The sequence below is a fragment of the Eubalaena glacialis genome, chromosome 3 (genome assembly GCF_028564815.1).
Source record: "Eubalaena glacialis isolate mEubGla1 chromosome 3, mEubGla1.1.hap2.+ XY, whole genome shotgun sequence".
NCBI lineage: Eukaryota > Metazoa > Chordata > Mammalia > Artiodactyla > Balaenidae > Eubalaena > Eubalaena glacialis.
Window position 1 is genome coordinate 85,058,187 of NC_083718.1, and position 18,634 is coordinate 85,076,820.

The 18,634-nt window shown below is 40.0% G+C and overlaps 1 protein-coding gene across 4 annotated transcripts in view; it reads left to right on the plus strand.

The window, feature by feature from the left end:
- The first annotated feature begins 1,136 nt into the window (after positions 1 to 1,136).
- POGZ (pogo transposable element derived with ZNF domain) overlaps positions 1,137 to 18,634 on the plus strand; it is a 44,846-nt gene continuing 27,348 nt past the window's right edge. For all 4 annotated transcript variants that reach the window (XM_061183485.1, XM_061183486.1, XM_061183487.1 and 1 more), the window contains exons 1-2: positions 1,137 to 1,434; positions 17,545 to 17,669. In XM_061183485.1, coding sequence (XP_061039468.1) covers positions 17,546 to 17,669 — 124 coding nt within the window. In that variant the 5' untranslated portion in view covers positions 1,137 to 1,434; position 17,545. The remainder of the gene's footprint in view (positions 1,435 to 17,544; positions 17,670 to 18,634) is intronic.

Below are 18,634 nucleotides of genomic sequence, written 5' to 3' on the forward strand. Positions count from 1 at the left end.
AAGAATTTTCAGAAGGCTCAGTGATTCTTCCAATTCAAGTAATAAAGTTCTTCCTAAGAATGACTAGTTGAAATCCTTCACGTGTTTTTGAAATGTATGAAATGGGATGATGAAAATGGGTGGTGGTGCGTGCATGCCCATGGGTGCACAATTTGGAATGCTTACCTCCACTGCCTATTTTCATCGTCTGGTGGTTTGGAGTGTGTACCTAGAGAAGGAATAAATGTGGTTCTGCGTCTCCCCAGTCTTGCACCAAGTACTTTGACTTAGCATTTGGTTTGGAGCAAATATTTGCGTATTGCTTAAAGAGCAACAATATCCTCAAATACCCAAGGAAAATACTAAAATTTTATCATCACTTCAGGAGGTAATAAAGGAAAAAATTTCTTAGTTACTTGGAAAAGAGGTTAGTTTTTGTTTGAGGAAAAATAACAGGAGGATAGTCTTGAATGGACAAAGCAATTTCTTTGGGCCAGTCCGTCTCAGCCTTGATTGGAGCAAAAAGCACAACTGTGGAGTCTACGGTTTCTTTGAAGATCTCTGCTGAGTCTATTCATCTCAAAATAGTTTCCATACATGAACTACCTTAATAAGCAATCATGTGTGACTTCCTTCCAGAATCCAGAAGGGTTCAGGGTAAAAATGGCTTTTAAAAGTTCTTCACTTAAAGCTACCTGACCGAATGTCTCTTGAAGAAGAACGAGTGCCATTTTGATGCCTTTGTTCCAATATCAGTCGTTGGTGCCATTGGGCCTCACCATCTGGCCTGTGGCATGAGGTTCCCCTTTTGATTAGGTATAAGCCTTGAGTGGAAAGTGTGGAGATTCCCAAAATTTCCTTGGAAAGTCCAGGGAAGTATTTTCTTTGGAAATCCCATCTTTCTCACCAAAATTTAGATATTGCTTCTGGGCTAATTATTTTTCACTTCATTTTTTAAATTTATTTATTTATTTATTTATTTATTTGCAGGCCCAGACAAACTTGACTAGAAAAGAAGCCCGGGCAGGGGTTAGGATGAGCACATGACGTGCGACGCGCTCCAACCAATTGAAAAACCACGAAAGGGGGAGGGCGGAAGTGACGAGCCGTATCCCTCCGCGGGGCGAGAGGGTCGGTGGGGGGAGTCAGCGTCTCTCTCCCCCGCGCCAGCTCCCGTACACGGAGCCGCATTCCTTGGCCCCCCCCGCCCCCCTCCCTCGGGGCCCCCCCGCCCCCCCTCGGGAAAAAAATCCACCCCAAATCACTCGAACCCGAGGGAGGTTTCCTTTCACCCTCGGGGAGACGAGCTTTCAACGGTTCCCTCTTCTCCGTCTCCCCCCAAGCCCCCGTCCCCTCCCCTGCTCCCACCCCCTTCTCCCGGCGCCGGGTGCAAGGTCCCTTTAAGGCGACGGCGCCTTCCTCGGGTCAGACTACCGGCGGCGACGACCACGGGAGGTGAGTGAGCGAGCGAGCTTTCTCTCTCCCCACCCCCCTTCTCCCGGGGGTTCCGTTATCTTTTCGCTCGGCGAGGCGTTCCGAGGCGAGACAATGAGAGGGGGATGGGGCGGGAGCGCGAGGGGTGGGGGCGGGGGCCCGGTGGCGCGCGCCCCCGCCCCCCTCGCGTGGCGGCGCGGCCCGTGGCGGCGGCGGCGGGCGTGGGGTGCGGCGCGCGAGCGCGTGTGTGAGTGCGTGCGCCCCGGGAGCCGCGCGGCGGGCCGGGCAGGCCCCTGTGTGCCTGCCGGCCGCCCCCGGCGCCCGCAGCGGCGCGCGCGCGCGCACTCGCGGTCCACGGCCCCGCACACACCCGACGTCCACACGCACACCCGGCGCGAGGCGTCTCGGAGGAGTGGGCGGGCGCGGGCGCGGGTGGCGGCCCGCTGGGGAAGAGGCGGGGGCGCGGGCGGCGGCGAGACGGCGGGGCGCGGCGGGAGGGGAGGGCGAGGCCGCGCAGGGGAGGCGGGCGGGAGGGGTGGTGGGCCGACGTCCCCCGGGGGTGGGGATGGTGTTCGGCCGTCCCCGCGCCACCCCCGCCGGGGAACGAGTGGGGCGCTCTTTTTGAGCGCGAGGAGGGAAATGAGTGATTGCTTAGTCTTTCCCTTGTGTTATGTAATCCCCGCTCGGGCGTATAGTACACCCGAAGCCTTAGTGCACCGCAGTTTACAAAGTCTCCTCCCCCGGCTCTAAAATTTTGGGGTGGCGCCGTGATTTATAACATGGGATGTGGCGGAAAAAAGCTTTATTTTCGTATGGTTATATCCTGCCGCGGTGGGCGCCATGTTTATCCCGGGGACTATTTTCTCTAGATTCTTAGCACCTTCTGAAAAAGAGTGATGTCGTTGATCCACCTGCTTTCTCTCCATTCTGCGAGTTGTCCTAATTTCCTCTTCTGTCAGACGCGGGATTCCCTCAAATTGTTAATAATACTGGACGTTTCTCTCATTGTCTTGGATATTTTCAGCTCAGAAAAAGGTAGAGCTGGAAAGAGTAAGTCGTTTAGCCCAAATCTCTTTTTCGAGATGGAAATTGAGGTACAGGTGTCCTATCGGAACAGCCGTCATTCTGTTGCAGACTGTGGCCCAGCCTTCTGCACTCTTTTAGAGACCTCCCACCGCAGCTCAAAACCCCACAGAAGTACAATTTCACTTTCAAAGGAATTTTCCCATCTAGATGAAGGGAAACGGCGGGGCCGGGGGGGCTGCTTCTTGGCGAACGACATTGAATTTTGAGACCCCTTGCTTTTGGAACTGGGAATTGGGCTTTGAACTACTTAGCACAATCGTTCTTAACTTCGGGGTGCATAAAAAGTACCTTGAAGATAGCTAAAAGTGCGGTTTGGGGGGGCCTCATCCCCAAGCTTTTTTGGATGGGATGGGGAGAGGGGTATCATCTCTACATTTTTAATCTGCAGTCCTTCAGCTGAGACTGATTAAGGTAACCACCATATTGAGAGTTATTGATCCAGCATAAAGGTGCTCAAACTATAATCTTTGAAGACTTAAGTGGCAATCTATGCCCTTGATTTCCTTCCCCTTTCGTATATTATGGTTGTAATGTACCAGCTATGCTGATGTATCTCAAACTAAAGGAACTAACAGAATGAAGACTCTTGGGATGAACAGAATTTTGTTAGTTTCCACTCCCACCTTGAACCAGTGGTATAATCTAGAAAAGCAGTTCCAAAAATGTGGTCTGCTGACCCCTGGGGATCCCCTCAGGCCCATTCAGGAGAGCTTCGAGGTCATAACTGTTTTCAAAATAATACTGAGACACTGTTTATCTTTTTCACTGACATCTGCACTTATGATCCAAAAGCAACACTTGATAAAACTACTGCAGGAAACTCTATACTTACTTGAGAATGTCTTTGATGAAGCAGTAAAAATAATTAGTTTTATTAAATTTCAGCCCTTTAGTACATGTCTTTTTAATTTATAAGAATCTATGACCAAATGGGAAGTGTGCCTGAAGCACTTACATTGCCTGCTGAGGTAGGTCTTGGTCATAAGGAAAGGCATTTGTGAGATTTAGTTGTGAGTTGCTTGTTTCCTGGAACAGCATTTTTACTTGAAAGAACGACTGATAAACTACAGTTTTTAACACTTAAGTGTTTGCGGATGTTTTCTTGAAAAAAGTGTGAGCTTGTCACTTCAAGGAAAACAATTGACAGTATTTGTTCACAGTGATAAAAATTTGAGAGTGAAAATTAGAATTTTTAAAAAGTTGATATCTCAAGCTTAACAACTTCCTGGTACTTGAAAGACTTTTCTTATAACGTCAGTTTTAATGATTATGATTTTTTTTTTAATTTTGTATGATGAAATGTGTCAATAGTTGGAAGATAGGCATAATTCAGTAAATCTGTATTTTCCAAATGACCATTGCATGATGTTTGAAAGTCACCATGAGTAAGAAATCATTTCAAAATTTAAGGTACATCAATGGATTTTAACATAACATTCATTGATAGGGTTTCAGATTCCAAGATGCAATTATCCTTTAAGAAACTATCATTTGTCTAGTTTTAGTACTATATCAATATACAAACTATCTGAAAAGGTTTTTAGAATACTTTTTCCTTTTTCTATCTGTGTGACAGCAGATCTTCGTTATATACTTAACCAAAACAACATAGAACCACAGACTCAATGCAGAAGCAGTTATGAGAATCAAACTCTTCTATTAACCTAGACATGAAAGATTTGCAAAAACGTAAAACAACGTTATTTCACTCTTTGGGGGAAAAATAGTAATTTTTTTTTTTTTTTTTTAAATTAATTAATTTATTTATTTTTGGCTGTGTTGGGTCTTCGTTTCTGTGCGAGGGCTTTCTCTAGTTGCGGCAAGCGGGGGCCACTCTTCATTGCGGTGCGCGGGCCTCTCACTATCGCGGCCTCTCTTTTTGCGGAGCACAGGCTCCAGACGCGCAGGCTCAGTAGTTGCGGCTCACGGGCCTAGTTGCTCCGCGGCATGTGGGATCTTCCCAGACCAGGGCTCGAACCCGTGTCCCCTGCATTGGCAGGCAGATTCTCAACCACTGCGCCACCAGGGAAGCCCAATAGTAATTTTTAATTGAAAGTGTTATTTAGGTTAACATGTAATGGGTTTGTTTTTGAATATACTGATAAGTATTTACATTTTTTACATTTTAATTTCTAATGTAAATATCAAAAGGTAAAGTCCACATAAAAAAAGCTCTTTGGGATCCTTAATAATTTTAAGAATGTAAAGGGGTCCCAAGACCAAAAACTGGGTCTGTCCTATCCTTCTGCTCCTGAGATCATCCAAATCTGTCTCCGTATAGAAACTTCCGGAGAACTCAGAAATGTTGGAGTTAATAATGGAAGAGGCAATGACTTGGGGAAGAATTCCAGAGCAAAAAAAGCTTAGTAAATATCCCAGCCAGGATTCAAACCAACTGTAACCTAGGGCAAGTTACTCTCTAAACCTCGTTTTGACCTCATCTGTAAAATGTATTACTTAGGGTATATAGTGAGAATTAATTGTGATAATGAATGTAAAGTGCATAATAATGCCTGTTATTGTATCACAGTAAAATAAAATGTATTCCAGATAATGTTTCAGTCTTTATTCTCCATATATGTGTTTTTGTTGAAAGTGGAGATTTCTGATTTAAATTACAAACCCTAGAGCTGGTGGTGTCTTTGTCATAATATCAGTATGGTAAGACTTTGATAGATTCTTTGGCAATCCGGTTTGTGATAATAAGCCATATTCACAAAAACGTATTTTTACATGTAACTCCGGAGGAGAGGAGAAAGGACTAATGTTTTGCTAGTATTTGGCAGAGTTAAATGAAATTGAGTAGAAATGGAATTTAGACAACACACAACTGTCAGTGAAGAAGAACTTTCCTTGGGAGAAGAACTAAATATTGTACCCTTTAAAAATAGGAAACTTAACAGCTCACTTTAGTTGTTTTAGTAAAGAGCCCATAATGAATATATTTGGGTTCTTCTTGATAGGAGATTTGCTGCCAGATAAGTGGAAAGTATTTTATGTTTGAGAATTTTAGGCAGATTAAGACTATTTAAGAACCCATTGTGAATATTATATGTGAGGTTCTACAGCAGTTCCTGTGAGGGACAAAATGGGCCATGCGGAAGACTGGGGAAATAAACGCTTCTTATTACAAGTTTAACAATAATTAGTTTTATAGCCATACTAAGTATTCAGCCCTGTAGGTTTTCTGGAATTAATCCCTTTTAAAGTCAAAAATTGAAGTAACTTGAATACAGACTGTTTTGAGGATTATTATTGTTTATTTCTCACTCAGGAGCAAGAGAGTGGTATTCTTAAATTTTTTGTTTAAGACATTTTTTCTGTTCCAAATGTTCTTTTTATCTTGATTTATGGGTGGGTATGCGCTAGCAGTGAATTGAAAATGTTAGATACTGAATTCTTCATTCCTGGAGTTTACTTTAGAGTTATAAAAGAACCAGACAAATTAAAGGAATTCAACGCTTCAAGAGCCAAATCTGTCTGGAGAGTTTTGGTAGAAAACATGTTTTCCTAATCTTATTTGAGGTGAAGATAGGTAGACGTTTCTGCCCATTAAATACTTCAGAAGTAGACTGACAGTTGTAACTGAGGGATTCTTTTTGCTGCTTTTAAATAAGATTGTATAAAGGGTCTCTTTGTATCTTGCTTTTCAGTTATGTAGGCTTTTACTGACTAGCTGATTTTATAGGACCTGAGTATAAGGTAGACTACCATATTTGCCAACATTTAAGATACAATTCAGTCCTCCCTAGAAAGGTATGTATCTGGTACACCCATATTATGGATGGAAAGATGAATGCCAAAGACTTAAAGACTGTGGGAATCACTAATAGTCCTGTGTGAGTTGCAGTGTTGAGTAAAACCTACTGAGTGCACGAAAGTCATGTTACCAGTGTAATTACTGCTACAAAATACAGAAACCAGATAGGTTACCAAGATGTCAGATAATCATGATGCGTTGATTAACAGAAGATGACAGTGTTCATCTCATCTTACAGTACCTCCTTGGTAACCTGTATAACTCAACTTCGATTTATTTTTTCTAACGTTTAACGTGCAACATCTTTAGAAATGTGTATATATAATCTATGTGAAAATTGCTCCTAGAAATGAGAACAAGTTAACAGAAAATTCGACCCATGAGGCTACCAGTTTGATTTGGTAAATGGCAAAAAGAAAATGGCAGAATATAGTAGAACAAAATATCACAACCAAGATAGGAGTAGGTAGTTTTTCCCTGTTACTTTTTTCTTTTTTTTTTTTAAATTTCAGCGTTATTGAGGTGTAATTGATGTATAAAATTGTATAATGTTAAACTGTACATCATGGTGATTTCATACACATAAATATTGTGAAAGGATTCCCCCCATTCAGTTAATTAACACATCCATCACCTCACATATTTATCTTGTGTGTATGTGAACATTCTACTCTTTTAGCAAATCTCAATTATAGTGTTATCAACTATAGCCACCGTATTTTATGTTAGATTCTCAGACCTTGTTCATCTGATCCCCCCAACTTTTTATTTTAAGAAAATTTCATGCATGTAAAAAAGGTGAAAGAGTACTACAAGGAGTATCTACAATGAACCCACCACCTAGACACAATGATTTTTTTTTCATAAACTTATCCATTTATTTATTTTTGGCTGTGTTGGGTCTTCATTGCTGCGTGCGGGCTTTCTCTAGTTGTGGTGAGCGGGGGCTACTCTTCACTGCGGAGCTTGGGCTTCTCTTGTTGCGGAGCACAGGCTCTAGGCGCACGGGCTTCAGTACTTATGGCTCGTAGGCTCTAGAGCACAGGCTCAGTAGTTGTGGTGCACTTGCTCCGCGGCATGTGGGATCTTTCCGGACCAGGGCTTGAACCCACATCCCCTGGATTGGCAGGCGGATTCTTAACCACAGCGCCACCAGGGAAGTCCCGACACAACCATTTTTAATGTTGGCATATTTGACGTCTGTAAGAAAACGCCAAAATATATATTTGCTGAACCACCTGAAGGTCACAGTCATGATACTTCCACTGAACATTTCATGCATTTGCTAAGAATAAATACGTTCTCCTACATAACTCTAATACCACTGTTCTTTCTAAGAAAATTAAAAATAATTTCCAAATATCATCTTGTAGCTAGTCTATATTCAAATGTTCCAGTTCTCCCCAATATGTCATTTATAGTTTTTTATGAACCAGAATCCAGTAAAGGTTTACATGTTGCATTTTGTTACATCGCTTTAGTTTCTTTCAGTCTGGTTTAGTCTTCTCACTCTGTGTGTGGGCATGCATGTATACATGTGTGTGTGAGATTGACATTTTTAAACTGTGTTAGTAGTTCTATAAAATATTCCATATTCTGCACTTGTCTGGTTATTTCCTTTTAAAATGTCCCACTTTTTGGATTTATCTCATTATTTCCTTGAGGTGCTACTTAACTTATTTCTCTACTGCTGTATTTCCTAAAAACTGGAAGTTAAATTTATGTGCTTGATTTGATTCAGGTTAAACATTATTGTCAATAGCTTTTGTTTGTTTGTTTACAAAAGAACAAGCCACAGACCAAACAGCTGATGACAGGTAGAGTTTGGATTATTGGCTAACATTTTTCTATTTAAACTTATTACTGTCTTAACTTTTGGCTTTGAGACATAGAGCTACTTCCGTAATTTTAAGTTCAAGCATAACAATAGGACTTTGAGAAGGACCGCAGAAATAAGTTTGCATCATGTCATTTTGGTTCACTGCCCTCTGGAAAGTTGAAGAGGCAATAAGAGCTGATATATTTAGCAAAAGCAACCCACAGAGGAATAGTAAAGGGGTGAAAACCAGAAATTTTAGAAATGGAGATTTTGGGACTTTGGGAAATTATTTTCACAAAGATTATTTACCAGTTAATACTGATAGTAACCATAAATTTACAGAACTAACATCATAATGCTAAAGTTTTATAAGGAGAAATTACATACTTAGGCAGGAACAAGTTTCACAGGTAGATCATTATAGGGTGAAACAAACTAGATGTATATGAGTTTTATAAATATGTTTTTACTGTGTTAAGATGTAACCATTTGAACAATTCATAGGGATCTTGTTCTCATCTCTTCTGTTGCAGAGAGGATAAATTATTTTAAAAAGAAATGAGAAAATTAACATAACATTGTAAGTCAACTATACTTCAATTAAAAAAAAAAGAAATGAGAGTTCTTTATGCATAGAATGTGGGATGATTTTTTTAAAAAATTTTCCCCTTCAGAACATGGATTCAGTTTGATCAGGGTTTCTCAATCTTGGCACTATTAACATTTTGTGCCAGATAAGTCCCTGTCTGTCTCATGCATTGTAGGATGTTTAGTAGCACCCCTGGCCATTTGCCACTAGATAGATGCCAGTAGCACCCTTCCCCAACCCCACTCCTACTTATGACTACCAAAAATGTCTCCAGACATTGCCGTATGTCTTCTGGGGGCAGATTATCCCTGTTTGAGTATTACTGAGTTGGATAAAAGCCACTGGCATATGTGGATTCCTTAATGATCTAGGTTTCCCTTTATATAACCTATGTACAGCCGTTGAACACAGTTCCCTTCTGCAGATATGCTGCACAGCTTGGACTGTGCTTAGTATATGTTGGAGAACACTGGAATATGATGACATTTTTTAGCTCTATTGGAAATTTTATTGAAGCTAGAAATGAGCTCTTCATTTGTAAGGTGTAGGTCTTTTGCTTTATCTCATCCCCCTCCCACCTCCCAGTTTGCTTGGAAAAGAACCTTATTAGCTATGTGTTATGGGTAAAGTTTTTGTTAGGAGTAGTTGAGAAATTTGATATCTTTAAGGTGATCTGTTTATATCTTGGCATTCAAGAAAAGACAGTCTTTAAAAAAGTAGTTACTGGGGACTATATTCAATATTTTGTAATAACCTGTAAGGGAAAAGAATCTGAAAAAGAATATATATATATATTATACATATGTATATTACATACATATATATTTTATATATATGTGTGTATAACTGAATCACTTTACTGACACAACATTGTAAATCAGTTGTACTTCAATTTAATAAATAAATAAGAAAGACATGGTTCCTGCCCTCTCAAATATTTCAGTCTAGTAGTTAAGGGAAGAATGTTAAATTGAGTATCTTATACGTTAGTTAAATATGAATGTTCCTGTTGTTTCAGAGTATCAGCTGAGGGCCCCAAACTAGGAGTCATAGGAGCTAAGCAACCCTACATTATAAAGTATGTTACGGGGACTTCCCTGGCAGTCCAGTGGTTAAGACTCCATGCTTCCAATGCAGGGGGCGTGGGTTCGATCCCTGGTCAGGGAACTAAGATCTCACATGCCCTATGGCATAGCAATAAATAGATAGATAGATAGTAAGTTACAAGACCATCTCTGCAGGACTTGTAAAGTGGGTAAGTCAGAAGCTACTTAGGCTAGTGTTTGGAAAATTCGCCATTTCTTTGGAAGTTAAACATACCCTTACCCTATGGCCCAGAAATTCCTCTCCTAGTTATTTATCCAAAATAATGAAAACATGTGCACATACAAAGACTTGTGCCCAAATGTTCATAGCAGGTTTATTCATAATAGCCTGAAAAATTGAAAACAACTATCTGTCAACATGTGGATGGATAGTTTATCCATAAATGGAGCACTACTCAGTAATAAAAAATGAACAAACTACTGAAAAATGCAACAAAACATAGATGATTATGTTAAGGCAATGAAGGCAGCCTCAAAAAAAGTTACTTGCTAAAGGGCTTGGTTAAACTACATGTGTCCTTTTTGTTAATCTTTGATTGTTCTTAAAAAAATTTTTTTTAACTAGATGTAAATTCTGCCAGTGAGGAAAATGATGTAGGCAACTTGTTAGGGGAAGGGAAAGGTTGGAAAAAGGGTGGAAGTAATGAGAATTAGTTAATAAAGTTTAAAAGATTGAAACATCTCAAGAATCTCAGGAGAAAATAGAAGTTTGTTTTAAGTTTCTAAGACAAGTCTTATTTGTAGATTTGGAATTTTTCTGCCAAATGACATAGAAGCGAAATTGAAGGTAGCTGACTAATAGTTGGGGGTTGATATGGAGATAATTTTATGTTTAAAATGAGCAGAGGGACATCCCTGGTGGTCCAGTGGTTAAGAGTCCGCCTTCCAATGCATGGGACGTGGGTTCGATCCCTGGTCCGGGAACTAAGATCCCACATGCTGCAGAGCAACTAAGCGTGTGCACTCTAGAGCCTGCGTGCATGACAGCTAGAGAGCCCGTGTGCCGCAGCTACTGAGCCCACACACTCTAGAGCCCGCGTGCCACAACTAGAGAGAAGCCCACGCACCGCAACGAAAGATCCCGCGTGCCGCAACTAAGACCCGATGCAGCCAGATAAATAATTTTTTTTTTTTTAATGAGCAGAAAAGTCACTAGCATCTAGACTGCGATCTTGGAATATCATTCCACACCAAAAGGAATCAGGGCTCCTTAGAGAAATGGCTGATTCTAGGTCTGGGGCAAGAATGTATGAGATGAGCCTGAAACTTACAGCCAGGATTTTATCAAACACAAGGGTTGTGTCAGAAGGACTCAGGAGCTAACTGAGAAGTTTCCAGTAGCCAAAACAGGACACTTTGAGTATCAATAAGGATAACTGCAGTGGATCAAAACATATCAAATATGTTTAAATTGATGTATCATATGATGTGATATAATGATAGTTTAAGAACAAGCTTATTGGACTTCCCTGGTGGCGCAGTGGTTAAGAATCCGCCTGCCAATGCAGGGGACACGGGTTCGAGCCCTGGTCCGGGAGGATCCCACATGCCACAGAGCAACTAAGCCCGTCTGCCACAACTACTGAGCCTGCGTGCCACAGCTACTGAAGCTTGTGCGCCTAGAGCCCGTGCTCTGCAACAAGAGAAGCCACCACAAGAAGTCCGTGCACCATGACGAAGAGTAGCCCCGGCTCACCGCAACTAGAGAAAGCCCGTGTGCAGCAACAAAGACCCAACATAGCCAAAAATAAAATTAATTAATAATTAAAAAAAAAAGAGCAAGCTCATTGGTCACTTTGAGGAAATGCTAGTGAAACAGATCATTATTTTGAAAACTGGTAAATAAAGGGAAAGAAGCAAGATGGAAAGAGTCGAGACTTTTACTGTATGAACTGCACCACTGGGTAACCAAATAGTAGATATGTTTTGTTTTTTTTTAAATCAAGGTGTTTCAGTTAATAAAAGGGAATGATAGATTTAGAATGACTAGTTCTAGGCATTGAGCCTGGATGGAAGGATTCCTGATGGAAGAAAATCCTGCCCTTGTGAGTAGTCTTGGGGGAAAAAAATGTTAAACCTGTATCTAATCATGTCTCTAGATCCAGCTATCAATTTCAGGATATACAGAGGCCAGAGGCATATATTAAATGCCATGTGTATGTAATCAACAATATCCAGACTGTAGAAACTGCAAGAGGTGACCTGGTTCTTCAACAAATAAATTACAAGGGGGGGGTGGGAAAGATGAAGGAAGATCTATAAATTAAAAGAGACCTAAGAAACTTATCAAATAATCATAATATGTGGACCTTATTTGAATCTAAACCAAACAAACTTTAAGAAATATGGTATTTAGTTAAGACATTGAAGCAACCTAAATGTCTATCAACAGAGGAATGGGTAAAGATGTGGTACATATATACAATGGAATATTACTCAGCCATAAAAAAAGAACAAAATAATGCCATTTGCAGCAACATGCATGGACCTAGAGATTATCATACTAAGTGAAGTAAGACAGAAAGACAAATATGTGATATCACTTATTTGTGGAATCTAAAAAATGTTACAAATGAACTTATTTACAAAACAGAAGCAGACTCAGAGACTTCAAGAACAAATTTATGGTTACCAAAGGGGAAAGGTGGGGGTAGGGATAAATTAGGAGTTTGGAATTAACATACACACACACTGCTGTATATAAAACAGATAATCAACAAAGACCTACTGTATAGCACAGGAAACTCTACTCAGTATTCTGTAATAACCTATATGGGGAAAGAATCTGAAAAAAAATTGATATATGAATATAACTGAACCACTGCTGTACACCTGAAACTAACACAGTATTGTAAATTAGCTATGTTCCAATATAAAATAAATTTAAAAAGAAATATGGTGTTTGAGAGAATTTGAGATTTCAGTGTTGACTAGATATTTGATATTAAGAGACTATAAATCTTTTAGGCATATCATGGTACTATGATTTATTTATTTATTTATTTTAAAATTTGGCCATGCAGCTTGCGGGATCTCAGTTCCCCAACCAGGGATCAGACCCGGCCCCAGCAGTGAAAGCATCGCGTCCTAACCACCGGATGACCAAGGAATTCTCTATGATTTTTTTTTTTTTTTTTTTTTGGTACATGATCTTTTCAAGTCCTTATCTTTTAGAGCTACATAATAAAATATTTATAAATATGATATTAGAGATTAGTTTCAAAATAATATGAAGGAGAGAGGGCATAGATGAAACAAGATTGGTTGATAATTTTTGAAGCTGGGTGATGGATACATGTCTACTCTTGTATATAATTTTTTTTTTTTGGCCCCAATCAAGGATCAAACCCAGGCTCCCTGAAGTGGAAGCATGGAGTCCTAACCACTGGACTGTCAGGGAATTCCCTACTCTTGTATATAGTTAAAATTGATATCTCATTTTAAGAATAGCAGAAAAGGAATCACTACAGTCTTGATTCAGAGATTCATAGTTGTAATATGATGAAAGTTTGCCCCTTTACTTGGTTACAGTATATGATTCTCAAATTTACTACCTGTGCAAGTTTTCCTCTTGACGTAGCATGGTGTTCCCTATGTGCTGGCCTTTAATTTCTGAAATTCAGGTTTTTACCTGGCACTTTTTCAGAAGAAATGAAAATGTCCCAAAATTGAGTAAGGATTGAAGCTCAATGTAAGTTTTTTGGTTTTGTTATTTATTTATTTATTTATTTGGCTGCGTCTGGTCTTAGTTGCGGTACGTGGGATCTTTCCTTGTGGCCTACAAGTTTCTCTCTAGTTGTGGTGCGCGGGCTCTAGAGTGTGCAGGCTCAGTAGTTGTGGCGCACGGGCTCTAGAGCATGCAGGCTTAGTAGTTGCAGCTGCGGGCTTAGTTGCCTTGTGGCATGTGGGATCTTAGTACCCTGACCAGGAATTGAACCCGCGTCCCCTACATTGGAAGGCGGATTCTTTTTTTTCTTTTTTATAAATTTATTTGTTTTATTCATTTTATTTTTGGCTGTGTTGGGTCTTCGTTGCTGCGTGCAGGCTTTCTCTAGTTGCTGTGAGCGGGGGCTACTCTTCGTTGTGGTGCGTGGGCTTCTCATTGCGGTGGCTTCTCTTGTTGCGGAGCACAGGCTTTAGGTACGCGGGCTTCAGTAGTTGTGGCACGCGGGCTGAGTAGTTGTGGCTCACGGGTTCTAGAGCGCAGGCTCAGTAGTTGTGGCGCACAGGCCTAGTTGCTCCGCGGCATGTGGGATCTTCCCGGACCAGGGCTCGAACCCATGTCCCCTGCATTGGCAGGCGGATTCTTAACCACTGTGCCACCAGGGAAGCCTGGAAGGTGGATTCTTAACCACTGGACCACCAGGGAAGTCACTGTTTGTTTTTGCATGTGAGATGTATTCCAAGCCTATGAGTACATTTATCCTTTATAGCAAAATAATAGGGAAGAGAGGGGAAAATTCCAGAGTTTTCTTTTTCTTGTGAGAAATTAAGTTGAAGGTTTGGTGTAGAAAGAAGTTAAACATGAGTAGACTGATAGTTTGGGAAGATTTATATACTTTAGTACTACATATTTAGTAATTTCTGTCTTCTTTGATCAAAAATAGTTGAAAGGTGGTTATAGGCCATGGATCACTTGGAATACCGCAGAGAATGATGGTGTTCCTTGAGCATCTTGGTAGAGATATTAAATATAGCATTTCATTATATTAATGAAGAGTCCTTTTTTTAAAAATTAATTAATTTATTTATTTATTTATGGCTGTGTTGGGTCTTCGTTTCTGTGCGAGGGCTTTCTCTAGTTGTGGCAAGCGGGGGCCACTCTTCATCGCGGTGCGCGGGCCTCTCACTATCACGGCCTCTCTTGTTGCGGAGCACAGGCTCCAGATGCGCAGGCTCAGTAATTGTGGCTCACGGGCCTAGTTGCTCCGCGGCATGTGGGATCTTCCCAGACCAGGGCTCGAACCCGTGTCCCCTGCATTGGCAGGCAGTCAACCACTGCGCCACCAGGGAAGCCCGAAGATTCCTTTTTGATAGCTGGAAAACTACTGAAGGGTGCTAAATTTGCATTTTTCATTTTTAAAGTTTACAAGGAATTTAATTCAGGTTGATACCTCTTTTGTGGCATGGCCCATCTTTTCAACAGAGTTAATTTTTTGACCCTGAGCTATAGATGCTGAAATGAAAGGAATGATCACATTCTGAGATAGAAGAGTCTAGATCAGAAATAAGGACTGTTTGGAAAACTTGGTTTCAGTGTCTTTCAGAGGTGTTTTGGTGTGAGTCATAAAATATGCTCAGTCAGCCGATTCATTATTTTCTGAGTTGTCAGACCTTGTTGGTTAACTGTCTTCTCCATTGTAAAAACCTTGAAAAATATTTTCTAAGTGTAATTTTCTTTCCATTTTGAATCTTTTAATTTACATTGGTTGTCTTGGCAGAGCTTGTATCTGAGGAGTTACTTTTCTTTCTCACTTGGTAAAAAGTAGTTAGGACATAAACATTCTTCTTTGCCATTGTTTCACATCTGCCTTTTCCACTCTGTTTCTTAGAATACCTTGTTCATGGTAGGAATAACATAATTTGACTCCCGTCAGATGGAAGAATCTTTTATTATTAATCTTCATTGTTTGACAGGATAAAACATGAACTCAGTCTCTTATGATACTATAAATAGTTGAGGTAAAAGACCAGCCTTTGGATGTGCTATTAAAATATCCATAAGCATGACATTGAAAACCACAATTTGCATTCAGATAGCTCTGCTTATTCCCAAGGAAAGTTTTCTACAGATTGCTCAACGTATGTATGGAGTTTGCTTGCAGCTGGTCACAGCTGAAAGAAGGTCCTTGAAAACCATCTGTAGAGGTTATCCACAGTTTATATTCATTCTGCTGGATGTTTGATAGTATGCATTAATTGTCTGTTGGCTGTGGGCTCTAAGAAAGTTACACAGCAAAGAACAATAGTATAAAATTAAGCAGTTAGAAAAGAGTTGTTTAGAATGTTACCTCTTTCAGTGGAACTAGACTGGAAAATACAAAAGTGTGTTGTGTAGTCTTGACTCAAAGAATGCCTTTGATATGGATTTGGCTTCTTTTTAGTTTGGTTTCTGGCCAGCATTGTCTTTTGTATATGTAAATTAAATACGAAACTAAGAAAATTTAAGTTGACACTTTAGACCTTTTTCTTACTCTGCTCATACCTTCTCTCCTTTGTGGTTTTGGTTTGGGACACAGAAATAATTAAAATAGAATATTAGAGACCAGTTAGAATCAAATGAAGCACTTTACCCGTTAAAACTGTGGGCACTTGACTAGCCAACTTACTGCGGCATTGCTGGAATATTTTAAATTTTCAAGGGGACAACGCCATCTGTTGGGCATCTTGCAAACTAATACTATCAAATTGTAGGGACCTAACTAAACACAAAGGTTAGGTTGGTTGTTTTGTTTTGGTTTTGCTTTAGGGGTGTGGTGAAGAAATTTCTGAGATACTAAGGGCACCGAGAGTCCTTGCCTTAAAAGTTTTGTTTGAACATTGAGCAGTAATGCTACTCCCATTCCAAGACAAAGAAATTGACCTTTAGTCAACTAATACTGGAGAGCAGCATAGTAATAATAACTTTGTTTGCATTGCAAAGATGAATGTAATTTAAGCAGTGTTTAAGCAGTGTTTTCAAATTAAAGGCTGACTCCCAAAATCATGGTGGAATTTAAGGTAGTAGTTGGGTTGGAATTAGATTGTGACAAGTGAGGTTCTCACTTAAGTGCAAAAAGGCTCAGTAATCAAGATAAAATAGTATTTTAATGTATCATTTTTATGCTATTATTTTTATTTTATTTACATTTAAATTTCACCAAACATAGAGCTCAAGTATATCCTGGCCCTTTGTTCAGATTTTTGAAATAAAGATAAATGGACAGACAGCTTTAAGGATGCAATGTATTTAACATTGCACAATATATTACATGATTAGAGAAAATTTAGAGGGTGGTATAACTATATACCTTTATACATTTAGTAGCACAAATATAGGGACAAGCCATGCAATTGAGGAAAAACCCGTTAAGGACTGAACAGAGAGGTCTTGGTTGCTGACAGAATCTCCCCTTGACTTCAGACTTGAGACAAACCAAGGAGTCTATCAGTATACGAAAACCACTGAGTTCAGAACGGTAACAACAGGATAGATATTAAGGAACTGGCCCTTGCCAATTAGGATTGTGGGGGCCAGTCTGAAGCAAGCAGGGTTGGCTGGAGGCTGGAAATGTTGCAGCTCAAGTCCAGAATCAGTAGAACAGCAGTCTAGAGACAGAATGGTTAGCGCTTTCTTCAAAACTTCCCGGTTTTCCAAACAAGTTCCTAGGGTGCTTTCCTCAAACAGCAAATGTATCATTTTTTAAAGCTCAATATTAATGCAAAAAATTTCATAATGAGCAAAATATCAATTTTAAATAAAGCAGGATTTGACCCTCCACTTGCATGATTCGCCTCACCCTAATCCCAGCCCTGGGTATTATAGATTAAATTTTTATAACCCTAATTATTAAATAATTTGCTGTGGACTCCTCCACATTAATTTTTTTTTTTTCAAGAATAAAAGTTATACTTCTGGAACCTTGGAAATGGGGGGAGGTTAGGAGAAATGGTAGAGGGAGCACAAGGGAATAGGTTACCAATAGATTCAGGAATCTGATTCCATATTTTGTATAAAACTATTTCTTCCATTCTGAGGTCAATATCTTATTCAATCTTCTTTTTCTTTTAGCATGGCGGACACCGACCTCTTTATGGAATGTGAGGAGGAGGAGTTGGAGCCATGGCAGAAAATCAGTGATGTCATTGAGGATTCTGTAGTTGAGGATTATAATTCAGTGGATAAAACTACTACAGGTAACAAAAATTCTTTTGCTCTTAGGTCATTGTTATATTGACTGAATTGAATGACATTTTTATTAAGAAAGCGTGAGGTGGAAGAAGACTTCAAGAATCCAGGGTTGCTTCACTGTGGCACTGGTGCTACCTTTTTCCCCCGTGCTCTCGTCTGTAAGTGCTTTGGTTTCCTTGTACATAAAGCTAGAAACACTATATTTAATAAATTGAAAACATTGAGAATTGGATTAACCAATGTTTATCAAACACATAAGCAATCCTCTTACCAAATGATGTATGAACAAGAATGCAAAGGTGTGTGTCAGTGCTCATTTATATACCCAGTCAAAAACAGGTTCCCATAGTCTTGGGGAATTTTTTGTTTGTTTAACTTGAACTTGGTTTCCTTTGTGAGCTGAGCAGAATTTGCTTCGTGTCTGCCTCCATGGACAGTTTACAAACTTAGGCTTGTTAGCTTCTCTTTCAAAAAGGTGATGTTGCAGGGTCAAATTCTAGATTGCCCTGAATTCAGAAACTGAGTGGTAGTTCTTTTCCCCTCTAAATTGTATCTGTTGCTCTTTTTATTTTTTTATCTTTCCTGCCTTGAGAACTGAAGATGGCATTGGTTTGGGCTGAAACAGGACAGTTCAGGGTCTTGTGGACGGCTTACTAATGCATGGTTATGAATACCAGTAGTGGAGATAATAAGCCTTTGAGTTCTAGAGGTTTGCTTGTGCTATATAAGCAAAACAGTAAAATCCGGGTTCAGTGAGCTCGTAATCTAACTTAATTAACTAGGAAATGTGAGACAAAGAAGAAGGCATTGTGTCTAATTTGTGGTGTGAGGGACACATAGGAGAAATCAGATGAACAGTTGGATTTACGAATAAAGCAGGAAAGTTTTTGGGTATAGAGACCCACAGTAAGATGAAAAGGGAAGATTAGAACAGTATCCTTTAGTGTCATCTGTCCCTGTCTCCAAGTGA